Source organism: Phaethon lepturus, unplaced genomic scaffold, assembly GCF_000687285.1.
Source record: "Phaethon lepturus isolate BGI_N335 unplaced genomic scaffold, ASM68728v1 scaffold39158, whole genome shotgun sequence".
NCBI lineage: Eukaryota > Metazoa > Chordata > Aves > Phaethontiformes > Phaethontidae > Phaethon > Phaethon lepturus.
The window spans coordinates 1-23,928 of NW_010560478.1; the positions used below are offsets into that span (position 1 = coordinate 1).

The 23,928-nt window shown below is 45.3% G+C and overlaps 1 protein-coding gene across 1 annotated transcript; it reads left to right on the forward strand.

Annotated features, from left to right (window-relative positions):
• The first annotated feature begins 558 nt into the window (after positions 1–558).
• PPP1R7 (protein phosphatase 1, regulatory subunit 7) lies at positions 559–16,736 on the forward strand. Its single transcript, XM_010293684.1, has 10 exons — positions 559–637; positions 805–927; positions 5,504–5,559; positions 6,517–6,582; positions 7,223–7,353; positions 8,235–8,397; positions 11,876–11,992; positions 12,989–13,093; positions 14,037–14,123; positions 16,344–16,736. Exons 1-10 carry the CDS (start codon positions 595–597, stop codon positions 16,518–16,520), a joined length of 1,068 nt encoding a protein of 355 aa, XP_010291986.1. The 5' UTR covers positions 559–594; the 3' UTR covers positions 16,521–16,736.
• The last annotated feature ends 7,192 nt before the right edge of the window (positions 16,737–23,928 follow it).

Genomic DNA, 23,928 nt, shown 5'->3' on the forward strand with positions numbered 1-23,928 from the left:
GAGGCCGGGCAGCCCACGAGTGTCCACCCCGAGGGCGACTGCCCCAGGGGGGACGGGGCCCTGGCTGGCCGCTCGGGCTAGGGCGTGTGTTACCTGGGGCATGGCGTGATGCCTTCTCCCTCCCTGGTGGCTCCACGCGCGAGGGGTGGAAGAAGTAGTTTTGTGGAGGTGACCATGACGGAAAAAATAAAGATAATAAGAAAGAAATTCCTTGTCATGGCGTTGCTTTTCCTCAGTCGACCCGTGAAACGAGAGCAAATACTGAGGGGGGACTGAGGAGGAGCGAGGAGCTTCAGGTCCCCGGGGCCAGGGTGGCCACTAGAGTTGTGGCTTGGGAAACGGGGAAGGGATCTCCCAGATTGTGCTGGGGAGACGGTTGGTTTTATCTGCAGGGATTTTTTAAATGCTTTTGTGCCTTTTAACTTCTTCGTGTCATTGGTACTATTGTACATGATACTGATTTTTTCTAAAAGCTTTTAAAATGTAATAGTTCTAATTCCATCTCCGTAATCTTTGGAATTGCACTTCATTGATCTAAGAAATTTCCTTTTTCCTCCAGTCTTCTTCCCAGATTGTTGGTTTTAGGAAGATGTGATGGGAGGAAAAAGTGCATCCAAAATCAAAGTAGAAACAAGGGGTAAGAGGCCTTTTATTTAAGACTAAACCTTTCATTTAGTTAACTTAGGATTTCTACTAACTGCATAGTGGTATATGTGAATCCTGGTTATTATATCTACTTACTACTTCTTCCCCCTGCGCCACTGCTGAAAATAGTCTAATTCTGCTATTATGTATCTTACGCAGTTGATAAGCGGATTGAATCGGAGGAGTCAGGAGATGAAGAAGGGAAGAAGCAAGCAGTTCGCTTAGTAACAGACCTCAGTCAGCAGAGCCTGAGAGATGAGCAGAATGGCGAGAACTCCACAGGTACCTTGCCCACCTAAATGATCGTGTTAGGAAGTGTGTACAGCAATGTACATTTATTGGTCTTTTGTGTTTCTTGTGGGTATGTGATGGTGGTAACAATGTGAATTTGCCCTAGAGCAATCTTCTTTAAAAATAAATAAATGACAGTGTCACCATTGCTAAAATAAAGCTGCCTTCTTTTGTTGAAACCACTGATATTAGACCTTTGGGTTTTCCTCTTATTTATTTGCCTATCCCTGTTTCTCTTTGAAATCTTTAATATCAAAATGCAAAACACTTTTATTCATACTTTTTTTGTGGAAACATAGTAACTTTATGTAGAAAGATGTTGGAAACGTTCATTAGAAATAAATAGAAAAAGCTTTTCATAATTCTGCTTTAGTATATGTAGTTTTTTATGTAAAGAGTCACCAGATTCCTTTGGAAGGCAAAAACTGTTATTTCTAGGTAGACTGAAGCAATCTGTCCATTTTCTTTTTTTTTTAATTTAAAAATTCTAAGGTATGTCAAAACTATGTTTGAATCCTCTTGGCTTTAAACTTTTGCTACTGTTTTTACTGTTGGCATTAAAGCATTGGGTAGAAAAGTTGACAGACTTTTTTAAGCCTGTGTGTGTTGGATGGAAGGGTTTGCTTTTCAGTAGCTTGCATAGAATTTGTCAGAGCAGATCCATTTCTGAAGACCCTGTATGGCGATGTGATCTGGGCTTTTGGTGCTGGCTAACAATCAGGTGTAACAGTATCCTTTTGATAGAGATGTTCATGTTATCATTGGTCTGGAAATGGAAGTAAAATAATACAGCAAATTTTTTGCAGCAAATTTTAATCCTTTTTTGCTGTGCATCTGCTGCAGACCCCTCTTAATCTTAACCTTGCCCATTAGAATTTGCAAAAGTATTTTCCAAAGTAGTAAATTATTGTGAGAATTTTAAATCTCATCTCCTAACTATAAATGAACTCTAGGTATAATTCACAGAATCACAGAATCACAGAAACACTAGGTTGGAAAGGACCTTCAAGATCATCAAGTCCAACCATTAATCCAGCGCCACCATGTCCCCTAGACCATGTCCTGAAGCACCACATCCACACGTTTCTTGAACACTTCCAGAGATGGCGACTCCACCACCTCCCTGGGCAGCCTGTTCCAATGCCTGACCACCCTCTCAGTGAAGAAATTTTTCCTAATATCCAATCTAAACCTCCCCTGGCGCAACTTGAAGCCATTTCCTCTTGTCCTATCGCAATTCATTATTGATGGTAAAAAAACCCTCTATATATTAATTAAAAAATGCTGTGGTGATGTCTGTAAAAATTTAAGAGCACACCTGGCAAATTGTACATCCCAAGCACCATGTGATTGATACAACCATGCAGATCAGTCAGTTGCAGTTTTCCTTTGCAGGTAACATTGAGTGTTCAGCTGACATAATTTATCTGTGCATTTGGGGGTGTATTTTTGTATGGTTTTCCCCTCAGAATTATAATATTAGAGAAAATTCTTCAAGTGATGTACTTTCATTCCAATGAAAGCAAGAAAAACACATTCCGATTGGGTGGCTGAATGACATTGGATACAGTAATGACTGCATTGTTATTTTTTCTTCTTCCGAACTGTTAGTATTCAGAAAAGTTCTAGGGCAGAAACCAAGCAGAGGAATAGTTTTGGAACATTTGAGTTAGTTTCTGCAGCTAGCTTTTGAGCTTCTCAACTGAAAGGAAAATTAAGAGTTTTCCACATTTTTTTCACAGAAGATCATAAATAGAAAGAGCTCAAGCAGCTGAAATTTCAAATTTATCATTTAGCTACTTCTCTGAGGAATAGCATCTCTGTTTAGAAAGTTTATAACTTAGCTATTTATAATATTTTTTCATGCATATGCAATTAAAAAGTGTAGTTAGGCTGTTACTTGCTTTAAATGCTTGTGGTAATGTGAACTTACATAACTCAGTAACTACTGTTCCGTACTGCGGAATTTGGGTTTCCTGAATGTCATATTTTTTTCCTACATCTGCAGAGCTGCGTAGCTCGCAGACATGGGTTACACAAAAATTTGCTTAAGTAATTTCACTGTCAGAGCAGTGTTTTTTCCCCTTGAGAAACTTGCTGCATTAAAAATTGTGGACTAAAGCACTGTTTTTATGCTTAACTGCATGCAAGTGAAATGGCAGTTCTGTTTGTAAAGTGATTGTAGAAGGGTTGGTTTAGGGTGTTATATGTCCATTTGGTTCATAAATAAAACGTTGGTTGACAATTGATAGGACTGTACATTTGCTAGAACCATTTTTCTTTCTCTTGTTTGAGAGAAAATGTACTTTAATATTCTCATACCAATACTGACTTATCAGTGTTATCAGTATACCTATCTCACTTGGGCTGATGTATGGAGAGTGTTTTATACATGGTACATAAACTTTATGAGAATTAACCTTATTACATAAATGCTAGTGCCTCTGTGCTCAGTTTTAAATTGCTTTTATTTCAGTGGATTCGGTACGTGTATCCTGTTTGATTTGGTTTTGCGCCTTCAGACTTGTGTGCTTTTTTCACCACACTGGCTCTACCAGGACTGGTCATGGAAAGCCATGTGCCAAAATACGAGGAGGAGATGTTCTTGTATTGATGAAGTTCCTTCACTCTGAGCTACCCTTTGACAGATCCCAGAACAGAGTATTTAACATGTTGCCAAAACCAACTGTGTATAAACGGTCTGTAATGGGTGCTGTGATGAAACGCCTGGCAGCCTAACAAAGTTGAAGCATTATTTTTGTTTTAACTTGAATTTTATTTTGGTTGAAGAATATTTTTACCGAGTGCATGAATGACTTTGCTGTTGCACAACTTTAAAGTCTCAAAAGCAGATGTTTCTTCACCATGAGCACTAACTTACTGCTAGTACAACTTAATACAGGGGGAATTGTTTAGTTTTTTTATGTGATCTCTCAAATAACTGTTAGCTGTAAATTCAGCTAGGGTGCCTGTTTGGAGCACTTTGTGCTGGCAGCCCCTTGCAGCCAGGAAGTAGGTCAAAGAGATGCAGCCTTGGTAGCAGCAGGATAGAGTATCCCACTCCCCTGCTGAAGTGCATAGCTCCTGATCTGGAAGAAAAATAAGTGTTGCCCACTGCTAAAATGCTGCCAAGCATATGTATGCATGTCAGTTTTGGTGGCATTTCTATACCACCATTCAATGTCACCAAACCTACCAGCTCATTTCACATCACCAAAATATAATTTATGCTCCCTGCTAATTTATGCTTTAAAGAATGTTAAAAGATTAGAGGCAGAGGTTTGCTTTCAGTCTTAACTTCTGTGAGTCAGTTCAGTTAGTGCTCTTTGCTGTTTGAATGTCCAGGCAAGAGCAGTAGCCCAAATACTGCAAGGTAAATGATGGGGTATGGAGCTATCAAAACCTCAGAGTTTGATGGCTGTATTAAAAATGGTAATGCTTGTACTGCTCATCCTTACAACACTGCTAACAATGCTGAGCATCAGTAGGAAAAGTACTTATTAAGTATAGGGGACATTTGGCATTTAAAAGGATGTGGTAACCATGCTGGGCTATAAAAATTGTCATTACTTCTGGGTTAATGGAATGAGCTTGCATACAGTAATGCAGTGTCTAAATGCTAAACCGTGACATGCAGGAGTTAATGCAGAGCCTTTGGGATTTGACTGTAATTAAAGTTCCTTGTTTTTTTGGTAGTACACACAGAACCCACATGTGTGAAGTAGGGGTTGCGTGTTGTATGTCTGTTTTGCAAAGTTGCATTAGACTTTCTTTGGAAATTGATGCAGCCAGCACACCATCTTCAATAAATGGGAGTTGGGCATGAATTATTCAGCATGAATTTATCCAGTAAACTTTGCTCCCTCTTGTGCTGCGATAGAAGCACAGCAAATGTTGGGCTGTCTTCCAGAGCTATAAAGGCATTTCCCAAGAGAATGTGTGCAGTGTGATAAACAATGTTTTCTGGCATATTAGTGAGTTCAGTCAAACAAAAGAAGGGAGATCCATGCAGAAGTGTGCACAGCATTCACAAAAACTGACGGTATTTATGAAGGAAAAGCTGAAGGGTGTGATTGCTGAGATGCTTGTTCATTCCTGCCACTGTCAGTAGAGAGTTTAGATTCTTTCTTGGCAATGTTGTATTAGGTTGTCAGAGGAGCATAGACACTTTGGATGGTGCATCCTTTAGAGGAATGATGACCCCAAGTGTGAAGAAAAGCAATCCTGCCCAGATCAGTCTTAAGCCAGCATTATTCAGCAGCCACACAGGCAGGCTGAGGAAGGTGCTGTTCTTTCTGTCGTTTGCATCTAGACATGAAATTCTACTGTTAAGAACGTTTTTTTTTTCATGACTAGCTGTGACAATGAAAGCCAAATAGATGAAGCATATTTTTAATGCAGCTGTGATCTGCATTAAAATCTGCGTGATTTTAATGAACTGTGCATCTCATGTGTTTCTTCTTCTGAGGAGCATTTGGTCCCTTTGTCTTTCCAAATGTTAGCCACTGTTATCTTGCCTTTAGCTATCAGGTAGCAGAAGTTCATAATGTATTTGCTTCTCCTGCAGGAGAAGCAGAGACACCAGTGGACATGGAGACGATTAGCCTGGACCCAGAAGCTGAGGTAAAGGCAGATTTTTGTCCTTGTGGGCTTTATACAGTGGGAAGAAAAGGTAGACAAAGGCAAGTATTGAAACTTGGTTAAAAGATGTAATTCTTCTGAAGGTGCTGGCTATCATGATCTTCCCTAGAACTGATTCAGAGCTTTTAGACTAGGAGAGGTGTTTTATTCTCAATCAGTAGCTGAAATGTTTTGTTAGTAATTTAGAGTTTTAGATTAAGCATGGAGGCACTGAAAATGGGGCTATGCTGCAAGCATTATTGAAGGGCTATGAGCTTTTGTGAGAGATCTTTAATGAAGTGATTGCTGCTGTCAGACCCATGACTTGTAGTAGGCACAACTACTTAACTGGCCTTGTACCTTGGCATTGGCAGCCTCAGGAGCCTGTTAGCTGGAGAGTTTTTGAGCTTGGGTGGTGAAGTGCTCTATTTCTCTTTGACTGACCTGCAGAACTGGAACATCTGGGGCTGGACAGCACAGATGTGAAGTGCATCAGGTGATTGCCAGTGCAGAGTTGATGATCACAGAACCACAAGATTATTTGAACTATCTGTGGTTCCTGTTCATCTGAGGCCTGGAACTGGAAATAGCAAGGTGTGTTCCAGTTAAGCCCTAGCAAAGTGGGTAAGAGAATTTTATGCAACACTTTATTCATGGTAGACAGAAGAATTTGCCTGTCTCAGTAAATTCAGAATTTAATGCAAAAGATTTCTAATTTTGCCAAAACAGTGCTTAGACTCAGGAAAGGGTTGTTGCCATTTTTGCATATACTGTGTTTGCAGTTGACAAGCTTGTGGTGGTAAAATCATGTGCCAAACCAAATTTTCACAGGCTCTTTGAAGGGAAGTTTTAATGAGCTCCACATTTTGTAAGACCATCATTTTCCTTATAACAAAGTACCAGGTTGGTCTTTGAAGAGTGTTTTGAAACAAGTGCTGAATCCCCCCATTTCTCTTTCAGGATGTTGACTTGAATCATTTCCGAATCGGGAAGATTGAAGGATTTGAGGTGCTCAAGAAAGTGAAGGTAACAGTCCTAATGAATAAAGAATGCCTCTTGGAGCTGGAGATTTTTGCATGTCAAACCTATGAAAGGAAGATACAGGAGTCTCTTTTTGGCTGAGATCCTGATGAGTTCACTTCACGTTTAGCCGAAGGAGATAGTGTTTACCCATTTGTCAAGTAGTAATGACAATCCTGGGGTTTTGCAAGTTGGTTTTGGAAGCAGATGAGAGACAGCACATCAGGACTCATCCCAAGAGACACATTCTGCACTTGCGCAGCAGGCTTAAAATAGAATCATGTAGATTGGAAGGGACCTCTGGAGGTCTCTAGTAAACCCTTGCTCGAAGTAGGTCCAGTTAGAGCATGTTGCTTAAGGCCTTCTGCAGTCAAGCTCTTGACTATTTCCAAGGATGGAGATTAGGTAGCCTCTTTGGGCTGCTGTTCTAGTATCCCGCCATCTTTGTGGTAAAAAGATTTTCTTCTGTAGAGTTGGAATAAAACATGAAAAGATTCTATGAAAAAAACATCAATGCACCCTTCCACCAACAAAACCCAGGGGGGGCGGAACCCCAAAAACTTACTGTCTGTATGCCAAAAGGCATTACATGCTGTCATTCATATCCATTTTCCTGTTTGTTTTTAAACTTTTCCCCAACTATTAGACTCTATGTCTCCGTCAGAATTTGATTAAGCGCATTGAGAACCTGGAGCAATTACAGACCTTGCGGGAACTGGATCTCTATGACAATCAAATTCGGAAGATTGAGAACTTGGAGTCCCTGGTGGAACTTGAGTGAGTCCAGGGGAATCACCAGGATTAGGTTGAGGGTGGTTTGCTGCTCACTGAGTTACTCATGCTGTACTTATTCCAGTATTTATCGCCCAGGCCTTTCTCATGGTTCATTTGGGTGCTCTGTGAAGGATCATGTTTGTTCTCCATTGATACTTAACCTGTGCCGTAAACTAATTTCATTATCTTGAAGCTCACCAGAGTCAGTCAGCTGGAAATGAAATGTGTGCTGTTTAAGGCAGTGAGAATGATAGGTGGCTGCAGCTTTTGTGTATGTGCAGAAGCACTCGGGCACCCCTTGCTCTTGGCAGCCTGAGCTCTGCATAACAAGTTTTTATTCCTGCAGAAAATGACAAAGAGATTTCAGGTGAGATTATGACTTTTTTGGGGGGGTGTTAGGGAAGGAGTAGCGCTTTTCCCTGTTTCAGGTACTTGTCTGTGATCACTCTGGATATACATTACAAAACTCTTCACACTGGGGCAAGGAGGACTGGCCTACTTCCTGCAGTCATAACTGTTTTATGCTTATGAGAGGCAGATCTTGCAGGCACGCATCTTTCCCAGGGAATATGCAGTACTGAAGATTGGCTTCCTTCCACGATGGGAGCTCCATGGCTGGGAAAACTGATGACTATCTGGTGCATGTGACAGATTTAATTTTTTTTTTCCTCTATTTTTCCCTGACATGCTATAGAAGTATTTTGGAAATTAAGTTTGTTGTCATTCCTGATAAAAGGAAATGACACTTACAACTCTTAACTTCCAGGCCTAGCAAAGTGCTTGATTTCTGCAGATAGTGAGGTTCCCCAACAATTTGCAAGTGCCTCTTCCAGAATCATCCATGCCTTATGGACTGAAGAGACCTTTGTTTTGTTTTGCCTCAGAATCCTGGACATCTCCTTTAATGTTCTGCGACACATTGAAGGACTAGATCGGCTTACCCAACTGAAAAAACTCTTCCTTGTCAACAACAAAATCAGCAAAATTGAGAATTTGAGCAACTTGCAGATGCTACAGATGTTAGAGTTGGGATCCAATCGAATTCGGGTAGGCTTGCTCTCCAAGATGTTAGCTGGAAAATTTCGAGCTCTTTGGCTTGAGATCAGTCTTTTCTGAAAGTGCACTTCATTGGCTTTTACTTGCAATTTCGTTTTTATTGTTCCAGTCATTTAATGTGTAATTGCTTATTGCTGTGCATGCTGGATCCTTTAATTAAGTATGCATGTAGTGCCTGGCTACTAAATTGCTATTTATGAATTTCTGTCTTTCAGTGAACTCATCCATTCCCTGTGTGTTGCCTTTTGCAGCTGATGGTTTCTTCCTGCTAGAGAGCCAAGCCTATCAAAACTAGCAGTTTCTGTTTTCTCTTACCTTTCTAGAGGCTGGCACTGTGGTCATAAAACTTATTGAAAGCAAATTTAATTCTGGTTTGATTTGTACATGTGATTGATAACCTGCTACGTCAGTCTCACTCAGGAGAAAGATTTTCTTGAGGCTTTGCTCTGAAATGCCTCAAAACCCTGATACTGTACTGCTGATTACTTTTTTTAATTGTGCAGTTTGTGACCTTTTCAATTGAGGTGATTTAAAATCCGTGCATCTTAAAGGGAAGCAGTTCTGAGTAGTCTCTCCCATCCTTAAGGTATGCTTTTCTGCATTTTGCCCAATTTGTAAGAGAACTGGTGAAACACATGACACAAAAGACTTGCAACATGCAAAGTAAACTATTGATTTTTTTAGAAGCTTTTTCAATTATAAATGCCTTAGAAAATACTTGTAACGAGTGCATTTCAATCTGAAAGTGGTCTGAGTTGGCACTCCCCATTTACAATCCCTGAAAAAAAAAAAAGCAAAGTAGGAAAACAACTATTTGTCCTCTGTATTTCAAGCCTTGTGGAAGCACACTTTTCTAGAAAGGAAGGAAACTTCAGCTATTATAAACAGCCTTTTAAGGCAGAAATGTTTGCTGCTTTTATGGACTGGAAAAATTTTCTTTTGCTCCTAAATCTAAACTGGACTGACTTCTTTTCCATCCGAAGGAATTTCTGCTTTGCAGATGAAATTACTTAGGGGAATAAATCTAGAGTGTGAGAATATCAGCCAGATCAGATGGGTGATGAGGAATCATAGGGTTTGCATAGTTTGGGGGAACATGAGTTAGAGATGCACTTTCCTTTATTCGGAAACATAACAGGCTGAGCGCACTGATCCTTACATTTCAAGAGTGTACTGTATTCCATATCTAAGCATCATTACCTTCTGCCAAAAGAAAGAAAAATCCAGCTGGATTTCTGAATAGATACTTGGGTGGTACATTGTCACCAATGTTGTCAAGCCAAAGAATATCTTTTAAACAATTAGATTAGATTTATGTGTATTTATTTTTCTCAGTGTTGAGCCTGAGCATATTAACAAAGCAAAACAACCAAAAAAACCAAATTTATCACTGTATGGGTAACACAAGCTGCTTAAATTACTTTATTTTTAGTGGTGTTTTTTCTGTTTGTCTGTTAATTCTATGCTGGCTTCTTCAAACAGCACTTTTCTATGCTTCTAATTGCTTTACTGGAGTAAGTAACCAGTGCCTAGGCTAGGCATTAAGAAATATATCTCATGTTATTTGGAGGCACCTCTATTAATAGTTTTCTGTTGGTGAGGTGGCCTGGTTATGTGCTTTTACAGGTGGTCATGTCCTTAACTCTTTAGGGTAAAAGCCTATGGACTGTCTGTTAAGGCAGCGTTGTTGTCTCTGATGTGCCTAACAAACTTCTGCCCTGTGCATTTAAAGCTTCTGCAGTAATGCTGTCTTAGTCATTTTGCTGCACACTCTAACCTTGCGGCGTGCACTTACCCTGGAGTCCATCCTGACTTAGTAAGCACTTGCAATTCTGTTCCTTTTGTATGAATGGTGTGGGGAAGCGGAGTTTATGCTTGAGCTGATGCATTTCATGCTTTTTTTCCAAAGTTGGACTGAGCAACTGTAAGGCAAGCATTTCTTTATTTGGTCCTTAGGTTTTTTCGCCTCACGTCCATCTGTTTCATACTCTGGCTTAAGTGTGACTTTTTTATAGCTTTAAGTAGCTATTTTTTCCCTGACTATTTCTTCTCAGTATCCTCCTCAGGGCTGGGGAGCTGCCAATGAGCAACAAATCTATCATTTTCTTGCAAGGTCAAAACAGGGGGTAAGTTGATAGGCTAGAAGGAGGGTGAATCCAAATCTGAGCTGACATACACCTTATGTTGAATCTATTGGCAATTGTGGAGTAGAGCTTGAAAAGCTTCTTTCCTTTCCAGAATGTATCTATAAATTCATAGTGTGTGTCCATCTTTGTCTTCCTTCCTTTATACACAGACGTAAACGCACACCCACATAAGCACAGGGTATGTGTCCGAAGTGATGCTAGGACTCAGTGGCTTGTCTTGCCAGCACTCTTGGTCACTGAAACTCTTCCAGGCAAAAAGGATGTGGAAAAGCTGAGTTGTCACAAGATACCTGAGCACAAGATGCACAGCTGTGTGTGTATCTATATATTCATATTACTGTTTTTCTGTGAGCTGAAGTCTGTTTTTAAAATTCTTGTCTGTTTTAACAGCACCTTTTTTTCTTTTTGAATCAAAAGGCTTTCCCCCTGCGAAAAGCCATTGTGTTTTCTTTCCTTCCGTTTACAGCCACCTTTTGCAAGTCCACCCTTTTCCCCTTTTCTTGCCCATTATTCTCTCTTCTGTTCATGCTTTCTGGTGCCCCTTCCTTTGTAAATAAACAATATGGTTCTTGATACCTCACAGAGATCCTTATTTTCTCCCACTGAAGGCTGAGCTCAGGACGTAAACTGGTATAATGTGTATGTTCTGCCAGTAGCATGTGTATTTAAAACATGTACATCACTTAAATTGATAAGTGTATGTTCTGCCAATAGCAGGAATATATAGCCAGTAGTTAAATATATTAAGACATACACCCATGAGGTAGTTAACCTTGCTAACGACAGAGAAACTGTTGCACAGAGAATCTAAACAGCCTGCCTCTGACTGTGTTATGCAGTCACCGATGGTCAGGACTAAATTCGCAAATTGTATTTTCTCCTCCCAGTTTCTCTTTCCGTTCACTAATGACAGATTTTTCTTACTTTAAAACTGAGTATCTCCTGCTCTGAATACATCTCGTGGCCCAGGGAATGTCACTCTCAGTGCTCCCTGAGCCTTTTCATTCTCTGTTTTCTTGCCTGGACAATGGAGGCAACAGCCAAGACAAAGCAACGTGACCCTTGCTGAAAATCAGCGGAGTGCCACAAGCCAGCTGTCACATGGGCTGAGGTTCACTGTCACTGCACAAAGTCCTGCACTTACTCTGCCCTTGCATCACAAGGGAGGCCCTGACTTGTGCACACTTTGTGTTCTGGAATTGGCAGGCTTGTGTTTCTCAGGAGTGCGGCTACATGGGTCAAGGCTATAAAATGCCAACCACGTCTACAGGTTAGAGTTTTGCATCACAGCAATAACACTGTCTCCTTCGGTCATTTTGCAGGCAATTGAAAACATCGACACGTTGGCTAATCTTGACAGTCTGTTTCTTGGAAAGAATAAAATCACCAAGCTCCAGAACTTGGATGCACTGACGAACTTGACTGTGCTCAGTATACAGGTATTGATTCTACTTTGTACTGTTACGTTTTGAACAGCCTTGGTTACATGAACCATGTTGTGATATATGATAAGCTCTTCTGAATCAGCAGGTCTTCAGTGTTTGAATCAAACTCCTGTACTGGAAAAAAGTGTGACATTCTATGTGCTGTCTTTTCTCATCCTTTCATACTAAACGAGATTGGCAGACACTGATAAAAATCAAACATTTGTTTTATCATTTTATGGAAGAACGAACAGGAAATGAATGTTATCCCCCATTTCATCCCTGAAAGACTGTTTTCTAATACATTACATTAACATCAAATGAGCTATGCCGGGGAAGTTGTTATAATGGCAGTGGGCTCAGTGTTACTACCGCCTTCCTGAAGAGGGAGGAAATGTGAACAAGCCTGTAGTGAATGAAATCTGTCCTTAATGAGCTTAAGGAAAGTTCGTTCCTTTTTAAAAGGTGGAATAAAAGATACTCAACTAATATTATTATTCATTGAGTCTCCTTCTCATCCATATGACAATGCTAGTGCATTCTAATATCTCTTAGAGCTGTCGGTAAGAAAGGCTTACTCGCTACATGTTGTAGTACCTGTATGCATTGTTACTCTATAGGATGTAAAGAATTATGTACAGCAAAGGGTATTGGGACTGAAGTGTTATAACTTCCCTTCTGACCATTCCATTAATAAGACCTACAAAATGAATGCTATCAATGCGTACGCCTGCTGTTTCTAAAGACACCAAGTGGAAATCTTTCAGGCTACAACTTTTGATGGGAAGGTCAGAGTCTGATTCTTCTAAACTTAGAGACTTTGTCTCCCATGGAACTTCCTTGTGCGTTGGTGGTACAGAGATAAAACGGGTTGAGCTCATGGAGATCATTGTGGACCCAAGCAGACCGTTTCCCTTTCCCATCCATTCTTCAAAGGAATGCTTTTTCTCCAAAGACTCACTTGGGTTTTGGTTTGTTTAGAGTGGACTTAAACTACTGTTACACTTTCAGAACAACCGCCTGACCAAGATTGAGGGGCTGCAGAGCTTGGTGAATTTGCGTGAGTTGTACCTCAGCCACAATGGCATCGAAGTCATCGAGGGACTGGAGAACAATGTGAGCAGGCTTTTGCTAACTGCGTGACAGAATTGCTGCCCTAAGCTGTTCCTGTTAGTCGCTGTGCTTTTTTGGAAGTTTTTGTTCCTCAACTTCCCCAGTTACATGTGGGGTCCCGTGTCTCTTGAATGTGATGCAAGTATTTGTTATGTTAAAGTATCTTGCATGGGTGAAGCTCCTCCAGATCTTCTGGAATAGAATTGTTTTCATCACCTGGTGGGGGGGAAGCATGAGATGTGGTTACTGCAGCACCCTGGCCAATCTTCAGCAATGGAAAGACTGGTGGCCACAGCTGGCTGTCTCTGCTGCAACCTTTCAGACAGCAGTTTGTAGATAACCATGAGTTCTTTTCTGTAGGACAACAACTGGAGCTGGGAGTAGAAAGACAAGCCATGGCATGTGACTTGCCTTCCTGTCAGTATACGTTTCTAGACTTCTGGATAGGATTGATTTCACAGAAGCCTGTAGCATTTTCATTCTTGCCCAACAGTAGACAGCATTGTCAGAGGAGAGAGGGAATCTGGAACTTGGCTGGCTGTGTGCAAGGCAGAAAAAAACCCTTTTTCTAAAACCATTGAGTTTCCTTCTGTAAAAAGTTTGTTCAACTCTGCTGCTCGAGAGGACACTTATGATCTGATTTTTAATGGATTCCTTTTCTTAATGTACTATGAGGAAAGCTCACTTTTTAGGAGCCCTTGGCTAGCAGTTGCCATCCGGCCAGTAATTGCTTTCCTTTTTGTCACATGGCTTCTGGGAGGTCAGTAACCCAGCTTAATTAAAAACAGTCTTCCTTGCTATATTTAGGCAGTGAGAGTTCTTGTGCTGCATGTAAGCATCTGGCAATAATGTGTCATTGCTTCTGACAGTTTCTGACTCTGGGCCTGAAAAAGGTGGGACAGAGAAGATAAAATCTGGTCTAATGTTTTTGTGTTTGCTTGTCTAGAACAAACTCACAATGCTGGACATTGCATCCAACAGAATCAAGAAGATTGAAAATATCAGTCACCTAACAGAGATGCAGGAATTTTGGGTAAGCGCAGGCTGGAGCTGTTCCCTGAATTGTGTGTACAATGATGAAGGAAATCCTTCTGCTGGGGAGCTGTGGGAGGGTGGTGTACACGCATGTCTTGGAGTAAACTTGTGGTCTGGTGACCAACTTTAAGATCTTGACAGTCTGCATGGATAGAGTACAATGGTTTCCCCTAAGGAAAGAGTTGAGCTTAAAAAAATTTTTGCAGGGCTTTGCTTAGTGGTAACGAGCCTGTCTCTACCCCAGAAATAGGCCTTGCCTTCACTCTTGTGATGGTTATGAAACAGCCCTTCTGTGCCCTATTTTTGCAGATCTCATCTTCCTTTAAGTGAGCATGACAGTGTAATTGGGGAAGCTGATATCATCTCAGCACTGCACTGGAGCACAGTACCTGTTTAGAGCAGAGTTGATATGTCCATGTCATTATAAATATGAAGAAAATGAAACCATCTTCTGGTTTACTTCCATTCCTATGAGGTAGATAACTGTTTAGGGTTGCTTCTGTTTCTTTCTGGCATCCTAAATAGCTAAGCCCTTTTGTCATTCATAAGTCTGATCAGGAAATATGCGGAGACATCCCCTCCTGAAACATCAGTACCCTGCCATATTTGGGAGCTGTGTATAAATCTCATGTTTCGGGCGAAAAAAAGCAGCAGATGTTCATGAGTTGGCACATGCTTTAGCTCTTGTAGAGTTTCTGCATGTCAAGGCTGAGGATAAGAGTTGTGCTGCTTTATGTCTGTGACTTGGAGTTCAGTTATTTAAACTCTTGGGCAGAGGCTGAGATGAAAAGAATGGAAAGCAGCTGCAAGTGAAACCAAGCCAGAGCCTGGAGTTGAGGCTACTTGGACCATTTTCCTCATTTTGCAGTGTGGCTTAGCAGATGGCTAGTGGTGTTATCTGGCCGTGCCTATTCCGTAAGGAACTCTTAAAATAACGGAGCTGAGAAGTTTAACATGACATCTTTTGTGTGGTAAAAATGAGATGCGCAGTGTGGCTGGCATGGAACCTGTTGTGATCATTTGCAATTTCCTCCAGTCTTCCTCTTTGCTTGTTGCTCTGCTTATAGGAGGAGGCATTGCACAGCTGTTTCCACTTGTTTTACAGAAAGTAAAAGAAAGATCCTAACCTCATTGGACTTCCTTTGCAAAAACACTAGTGCTTTTAGAGTCTTTTGCCAAAGCAGAGCATTGGCCAAAATCTGTTAGCTGAACATGGAAAATGCCCTCCTGGGTTTTTTCCATTTTAACATTGTTTTTTAAAAAACATGGTATGTGCTTTTTGATAGAGAGTGGGGCAGAATTTTCTTCGATGTGAACAAAGGTTGCATCTACTAATTTTATATTTTTTTTCACTGACTGTAGAGTTGAAGCCACCTAATAAAGCCCTTTAACACCTTGAGGAAGCAGAATTTCAAATCCTAGATTTGAACATCCCAATGTGAGGAAGAACAGTTGTTGAGGGGGGCCAGAGGCAATCCATTTATTTTCTTAATTCTTTTTTAAAGGTGCTACTGCTGTAGTGACTGCCTCTGTATCCAAAAGCAAAGGGTGGCTGAAGTCTCTAGGTTGGACAGCACGTGGCCACCTTGCACTCTTTGCTTCCTTGCCAGGCGGTTGAAGCATTCATACCCTTGCATGGCAGTTCCTTTGTAGTGCCAGCAATGAGGCAGCTCCCCGGCTGACAGGAGGAGAACCTGAATCAGGGAGCTTGGCGCTTTCTCTGCAGTGTGGAAGCAGTTTTTGTGAGGAGAGGAATATGTCACTTCTTGCATTAGCTTGGGACCTTTTGTGATGTTTCCTGGGAAGTCATGAAAGCAAAGGTAGATGTTGCAGTGGAAGAAAATCTTGACATAAAGATTTCCAGGGACACTCTGTATGAAGAGATTGCCGCAGTGTCTTGCTGGGTCTTTCCCAGCATAACAGTTGGACTGGATATGCTGTCTGAAGGGCGGGATGTTTGACCGCAACGCAGGACAGTGTGGGGAAGCTGGAGACAATTAGCAAGGCCTGGAGTTGTGAGACAGGCAAGCACGCTCAGAGGTTCCACGGGGAGAAGGATCACGTGGACAGGGTCTTATATGTGCATGAGAACTGTACAGCATTACTGCCCCTGAGCATGGTAGTCCTCCTGAGCAGCCATGGTGTGGCTAGGTTGCTGCTAACCCATCTTAGCTTGGAAGTATCTGTTTGTGTGAGTGTGCCCATATGTGCTCTGCAGATGAACGATAATCTTGTAGAGAGCTGGAGTGACCTGGATGAGCTGAAAGGAGCAAAGAATTTGGAAACTGTGTATCTGGAGCGAAACCCCTTGCAGAAGGATCCCCAGTACCGGCGCAAAATCATGCTGGCGCTCCCAACTGTCCGGCAGATTGATGCGACGTTTGTTCGATTCTGAACCTCCTGCTGCCCTCTCTCTCCTGCCCTCCTTGGAGAAATGTCCCAGCTGGGTTTTTTATCCACTTACCACTCCCCAGGTCTTCAGTACACTGACACTCGCAGAGCAAATTGTCAATAAAAGGCACTGAATACCAGATCTTGTGTACAATGCACTCATTGTTTTTGAAATGTTGTTGTTATTATTATTATTATTATTAAATCTTAACACAAGAGACTTCCTTGTTCTTGTGTCTGTTATTTATGGGGGAGGTTTTGGCAGAAAGTGTTTGCAACAGACTGGAGCTACTTGCTGACTTTTGTTGATGCTGTGACACACCTGCAGGTTAGTAACGTCCTTGCAAACATCACTTTTCCAGATCTGGGCTCAACTGTGGTCTGAAATGTGAAAAGACAAGTGACAGTATGGACATAGAAGAACCTGATAAAGATGCTTATCCAGGTTATCAGATGTGAGTCAGTGCTAAATATCTGCTTGTAAAATGGGGAGAGAAGTTAGCCTTTCTGCTGCAGTTTTTATTTTTTTTTAACCATAGCTACATGGTCATGAGGGGATTGAGGACAAATAGCTTGAGGTACGAAAGCAGTGCGGGGTTGTACATGCCTGGATGATCTACTGGCCATCATGGAGCCACTAGTGACAGGGCTTCCACATTTAAATGTAGTGCTGTAGACCGAGGTGGGAACTGGAAAAGGGGCTAAAAGGGGTGAGACAAGAGGGACTATGGATTCCATTTGAGGAGGTTGAGGGGTCTAGTCCACACTCAAGTTCTTTATGGGTGGTTGTGGCTTCATTTGCCTCCTGATTTCCTCAGATTTGTCAGAGCAAAGTACAGCGGATGCTGAGGCATGTTGCTCCTTCCTGGGCTGAAGCTGAGGCTGCTTGCAGATCCTTTCCAGAACAGGGGAGTGCTGAATGTGGCCTGCAGTTCCTCGATGGTCATATTGGACATCTCTGCTGCCTGAAGTGAAGCTGAAAGGCTCAGTGGACATTCTGGTTTTTCCTGAAAATGAGTGGGCCTACTCTAGAGGGAGCCATTTATTTGGTAGGACTTCAAACATGTCCTTCATCTTACAAATGCCATTGAGGTCCCTTGATAGAAACTCATGACAAAGCCCACCTGCCTGGAGTGCCATGCTCTTGCACTGCAGTTTTGGCAGCCTGAATCTGGAGAGGAACAAGAGACAGCCCAAGGGGCTCAAACGGGCTTTGTACTGATGGAGGAGGAGACAGCAAGCTTACCATGAAACTGTTGCTTGTTTCACTGCTGTACTTCTGTCTGTTGTAAGTTATTTGATCTCTGCTGAGTGACACCTGTCATCTTCAAGCTGTCAGTGCCTACTGGAGCAGGCTTTATCTGTGATAGGACTCCCTAAGCACTTCTGCAAATACAGCCTCTTGCAGCTCTCTAATTGAGGAGTCGGGACTGTTCTGTGGCTGATGTATTTGGCGTTGTCTTAGCATTGTCATTTGCTTGTTATTAATACTAAATTAATACAACATATATATATTAATGCTAGTGGTCAGCAAGGTAAGGGTTTGGTGGCACTTTGTTACAGATGGTGTTTGCACTCAGGAAATAGTATCAATCATGCCCTGATACCACTAAATACGGCGATGTGGTGTTGCTGTTCTCTGCACCTGTGTTTGATCTGGGCAACTGAACGTCCTACCTCCAGTGGCTGGAAAACCTGCCTGGAAGCATTTGCCATCTGCTGCTGTGTTTGTCTAACAGTTGTGTCATCGGGCCGGGATGGGCGTTTCAGTGTGTGCTGGCCGGGAGAAGAATTGAGCGAGTGGGTCTGCAGCAGGCGCGGGGGAGATTTCCATCCGGGCCAGCCTTTAGGAACTTTCTGTTCAGTGAACCTGTGAGGTGTCTGGGAGACATTTCCAACGTGGTCCATAGCACTTGCAGAGGAACATAGCAATGAAATGTATCTTAAATATGAAAGCTGTTCAAAGGATGCGTAGGTTTGCGAGTTCTCTGGCAAAATTGCAAATCCTGGCTGTTTTTTAAGGAAGCAGATCCTTTCCCTCTGGTAGGGATTGGACCAGAGCCGATAGCGATGGGGTGTGGGTGTTAGCAGGAGATGTGCTGGTCACTGCACATCAGCCTGAAAGGTTTTGTTGGACCATTGCCCATGAGAGCTGAGTTCCATCCTGCTGCCCTGTCAAACTGTAGAGAATTATAACAAATAATGGCAGGGGTGTTCCAAAATTTGCTCTAGATGGTACTTTGATTCATTCTGATCTGACGTGGATGTGAATCTTTGCAAGAGTGAGGTGCATCCCTTCTTCGGCAGGAGACTGGTAGTATTAAGCAGGACAATGTGGCCCTGGGGAAGTTTTGGAGGTTCCCTTCATGGGCTGTGTTGCTTTTGCTAACCCGGCACATCTCGGCCGCAGAGTGTGATGCCGCGGACGCTGCTGGAGGTGGTGGGGAGCTGCACCCCGCCATGCCACCGAACTGGGGTGATTCACCTTGTTCTGCCACAGGTGCATATGTTTGGTGGGATGAGTTGCTTTAAGCCCTCCATAGCTCCACAAGCTCACCCTGGGTACTGTAAAAGCAGCATGTTGCTGCTTAGTGGCCGTCGCGGCTGCACACCCACGTTGTCCCCTGGGCTGCTGGCTGGGGACGTGCCCCTTGGTTGGCAGCACTTGACAGGCAAAACAGAGGTGGGCTTTTTCCCCTTCTCTCCCCAAAGTTGCAAAAACCAGCAGAAACTTTTCTCTTGCAGGTGTGAGGTAAGCATGATGCTTAAAGCTTCCCTGGCATCCCAAAATCCTTGTGCCTTGGCCAGGCACTGGACCCTCCAGGGTGCGGGGGGTGGACCTGCTGCCCTTCGCTGCCTCTCGAAGGCTTGTTGCGCACGTGGCCCCAAGCTCCGCTGAACCCTGTTTGTCCAGGGCCGTTTGAGTCCCCACCTCCAGCTCAAACAAAAGCAGGGCCTTCTCCAGGCTGCTCCAAGGAAGGTGCTTGCAAACCCATTCTCCCCTCCTCCTCCCCCTCCATCTCTATCCGTCTTACGCAGGGAACCTGGTGTTTCCCAAGACGGGAAGCAGCCGTTGACCGCTGGGTTAGAGCAACGGGGTGGCACTTCCCGCTCCCTCCCCACCCGAGGAGAAGCAGGTGAGGAGCGGCGGTTGGGCAGGAGGACCCCTTTGCCCTGTGGCGTGCCGGCACTCGGATCCGGCACCGCGGGAGGAACAAGTGGGCAGGGGCCCTGACAGAAAAGCTGCAGGTTTGGGGGTCTCGCTGGGAGCCGCAGGAGCGGGGCGGGATGCAGCAGCCCCCTTCATCCAGCTTCCTGGCCGGTGCCTGGCCTTGCCGCTGCTTCCTCGCCATGCTCTTCCTCCCTGGCTCCAAAGCAGGGCTCAGAGGTGCCTGTTCCTTGGGCCGTTGTGGGGATCGGCTGAGGTTTTTATCACTGTCCGCTGGGAGCAATGACCAGATACTGCGCCCCAAGGAGCTGGAGAGCTAGGTCTGGAGTCGCTGCTCAGCAGAGCTGTGTGCCCATGTGCTCCAGATGTCAAAAGGACTTCTGGGTGCGACGGAGGATTTTACGGGGTAGATCAGCCCAGAGCTTTTCAGGACATGGATGTGTTTCCTTGGGGAGATTCTGCGCTTGGCATGTGTTGCCCCAGCCCTCCCGGATAGTCTGAGTGGGGCTTTGAAAGGTCTCAGGATCCAAACTGAGCAAAATTCAGTGCTGACTAGCAACCCCTTTGACTTGGCAGGAGTTGCAAAGGGTGTAAATGAAGCTAGAATTTGGCCCAAGATGTGGAAGTTTAGACGGGGTTGGCGGAAGGGGACTGAGATGCTGGAAGGGAAATGGGTGGAGGTTGGCACCTGCGCCTCTGCCTGGCTCAGCACGGCTCTGCCCCAATTCCCAAGCACATTCCTCATTTTCCAGGCCCCCAGCACGACTGACTTCACATTTGCTGCAATCCCAGGCGCGTCTTCATCTCGTTGTGTGGGTCTCTTGCTGGTTGCCTCGTGCAATCCACCAGATGTCTGGTGGATTGTCACAGCGTGGTTGCAGGGCCACCTTCCCAGGAGGGACCTGGCCTTTTTGAGGAGCCCAGCTAGGGACGTTTTGGTGGTGCCAACATTCAGAAGCTCGGGCTCCTCATGACACCTTTACATCTCTTCATGGTCCAAGCACATTTTAACTCCACACTAACCAGTCCTTACTGTGACAGCAAGAGGCCCAGCCTGTTCCCATGACTTCCTTGCTTTGAGGAACGGGTTTCTAATGCTTTTAGGTGAAGTTAGCAGATGTCTTCCTCCTGCTCCACTGATGCCCAGAAGAAGCTCATGTATCAGAAGAGCTCTGCTGGTGTAGGTTGTCAATGGCTTCTGCAAAGGGATGTTGTGCCCACTTTGCTTTTGGCTGGGAGTACATGGTGACCTGAGAAACTGAGGCTGTCTGGTGTTTCTTCTTTTACACCATCTGTCTTGGAAGTAACAATGAAGAGTCACATCCTTTCTGAGGAGCAATCTGATGTCACTAGAAAGGCCAACTCACTTTCCCCACTGTTTAGCAACGAACTTGGAGCCACAGTGTAAAAGGCCGTGGCTGTGGGCATGCTGTGTGATTGTGGTAATGAACCAGGCCAGCCCCCACTAAAGATCTGGGGAAATGAGAATGCGTTTACTCTGCTCTGTTACTGACAGAGCTGGTTTCCTTGGCTGACGTGTAGTCCTCGCTCTCAGCAGTGCTGCTGGTGGCTCTTATCCAGGATCTCTGGAGTGCAACCGCCAAGCCAGCTAAAACACAAACATCAGACTCAAGGAGCACAAAACTGAACCAGCAGCTCTTGCCCCTGATCAGTAACGGTCTTCACGATAACAAAATACATTAATGAAGGACACAGGCGGGTTCCCGGGCTCCTTTTTTAAGTGGAGGCTGCACTGGAAGAGCAGTTTTTCCTTTCACTGCATGTGCAATGTCTTCCCTGCCTGGCTGCCATGCATGCTGCTGCAACACCCTCCTTGTCCCCCCGCCTCTGCAGAAGGCATCTTTCTGGCTCCTTATTCAGGTCCTGTGTGTCTGAGCCGGTGTCAGCCATCATGTGAGGTTCCCATCTCCTACCTTGGCTTCTCGAGGTTTCCAGTTCCAAATCTGAGAGCTGGGGGAGCTCGGTTTGCCAAGTCTTTTGGACGTGGAGTGCTTGGGCATGAACTGGACACAGTTTCTGGGGCAGAGAGGGCGTCCCTGGCTTCTCCATCACTGGGTCACACATGCTGGTGGATGTGCCTTCGAGCTGGGTTGCCCTGGGGGGCAGGTGGTGGAAAGTCCTTCCCCACAGTGACAGAGACAACTGTTGAGAAAAGATGCAAGGCTGGGGTTCCCCACCACGTCTTTGGCCGAGGTGGTGGAGGAGAGGGTCACTTGGAGGGGGTCTAGGTGGTGATGTGAAGGGAGGACACTGCACAAGACCACTGACCGCTTGTGTCTCCTTGTTTTCCAGCTGGAAGAATTCCTGATAGTAGACAGAGCAGGGTCCCAGGTCTCACCATACCTGGGCAGGAGCTGAGGGGCCAGTAGAAAAGTGGGGGTCCAATACCACCAGAAGGGGTGGTGGGGCTGTCCATGTGCCATGGGTGGGACCCAGTTGCCTGGATCTGCTTCTCAGCACCAGGAGGAAGGAGCATGAAGGTTTGCCATGCAGCGGAGGAGGACCATGGATGATCCCCACTGCAGCCTGGTGGGGCAGGAGGGCAGAAGTGCTTGCTACGGCAGTCTGAGGAGGCCATCCAAATCCCCCAGGTGGGTGGCTGCAGTCTGTCCCCGTCGCCGTTGAGCTGCCTGGGGAATCGCTGCTCTCATCACTCCGTATGCCTTCCAGCCCAGCGACGCAGCCCTGGACCAGAAGAACACAGCCAACTTCTTCAGCGATGGCTGTATGAGGATAGGTGAGGGAGAAAGGCTTGTCTTTGAGGTTGGTTCCTTTCCATCTTGGTGAGGAGGCTGGGGCTGGCTGGGGCCCGCTGGGTTCAGGAATGTGGGGAAAGCCCCTGGGCTCCATGGCTGGAGCTGGCAGCAGCAGGTCCTGCTGACCATGGCTGGTCTGTACAGCACGTCCAGAGGACATCAGACCTCCTGCAAGCTCTGGCAAGCGCTGCCCTGCTCAGGTGCTCAAGTCTTTTCCTTCTGCAAGATGGCCACAGTCCTCAACTCATGTTAACAGGGTTTTCTAGCCTCCTGCCTCCTGTGCTAGAAACACCCGAGCGAGGTGGCTGGCAGCCCCTTCCAGACCAAGCATGTCCTTCCCTCGACCCCTTGTTTTACTCACAAGACAATGCCCAGCTCCATGAGAGCACCATGTCCTGCCAGACAGGGACACATAGGCATGGGTCTGGGGTCTGCTGTCCTTCCTGGCCATGGGGTGGGCATAAGCTCCATTTCCTTGACACAGACTTTGCCCTGGTGTGGGAAACCATCCCCTGGGAGCTGAGTGGGCAGCAGGACAGCCGTGAGAATGGAGACTTCCAGTTGAGACCTGCCACCATCCACAGGACCTGGTGGAAGAAATTTCTGGACAAGCTTCATGCTGCTGGGATCCACATGGAAAAGGTACCCTGGGACCTGACCTCAAATTTCTACCCCCTGTGATAACCGCAGCCTTGCTCTGTGAATTGGGAGGAGGGATGCCACGCCGCGGGGGCCCGCACACGGTAGGGGAACCTGGGCTTGCGGGCAGCTGAGCTGGAGCGTGGGGTGGGATGCGCTTGTGCTCCTCTCCACTGGGTCAGCTCCGCCAGGCTGATCCACACCAGTGCGGAGTCACTCTGGTGCCTCCTGCAGGGTCGTGTACTGGTGCCAGCAGCCTCATCTCCGCTGGGGTCCCCTTCTCCCAGCACATGACCCGCGTGGAGAAGAAGGTGGTGCATTACCTGCTGCTGAGCGCGCCCTGGAGCGTGCTCAGCCATTACGCCAAGGAGCTGCAGCTCCGCGTGCCGCTGCAGGTGGGGGACTGTGGTGCCCAACCTCGCCAGGGATGGGGGACGGTGCCCCCAGCGCTCCTGGGCATCTCACTCTGGGTGACAGGCTGGGCAGCTGCTTGCTGTGGCTCTCTGACGGGGTTTGCAGCCTCCTTGCTTTCCAGTGGACCCAGCAGTCCCCAGTCACAGATCTTGTCCCATGCACAGCTACAGCATCCCACCTTGTTCGCCTTCTGAACTTCTCCTCCAGCATCCCATCCCAAAAATTTCCCTGGCCCTTGAAGAGCAGGCTCCCGTGTTCAGCACAGCCCAGGCACTGTTCCTCCCCGGCTTGGCTGCCGTCTTGCTCCCACTCCCTCCTCCTGAGACCACCAGGGGCTGCCCAGACAGACCCCCAACTGGTCGGCCAGCGTGCTGCGGCGGCTGGGCATCCCCACCCTGCTGGCCCAGGAGGCT

Excerpts from the sequence above, each read along its gene's own strand:
- PPP1R7 (XM_010293684.1), top strand. The coding sequence starts at position 595 with ATGGGAGGAAAAAGTGCATCCAAAATCAAAGTAGAAACAAGGG. Across the intron at positions 8,398-11,875 it reads TGGGATCCAATCGAATTCGG|GCAATTGAAAACATCGACAC; the intron begins GTAGGCTTGCTC and ends GTCATTTTGCAG. Across the intron at positions 11,993-12,988 it reads TGACTGTGCTCAGTATACAG|AACAACCGCCTGACCAAGAT; the intron begins GTATTGATTCTA and ends TTACACTTTCAG.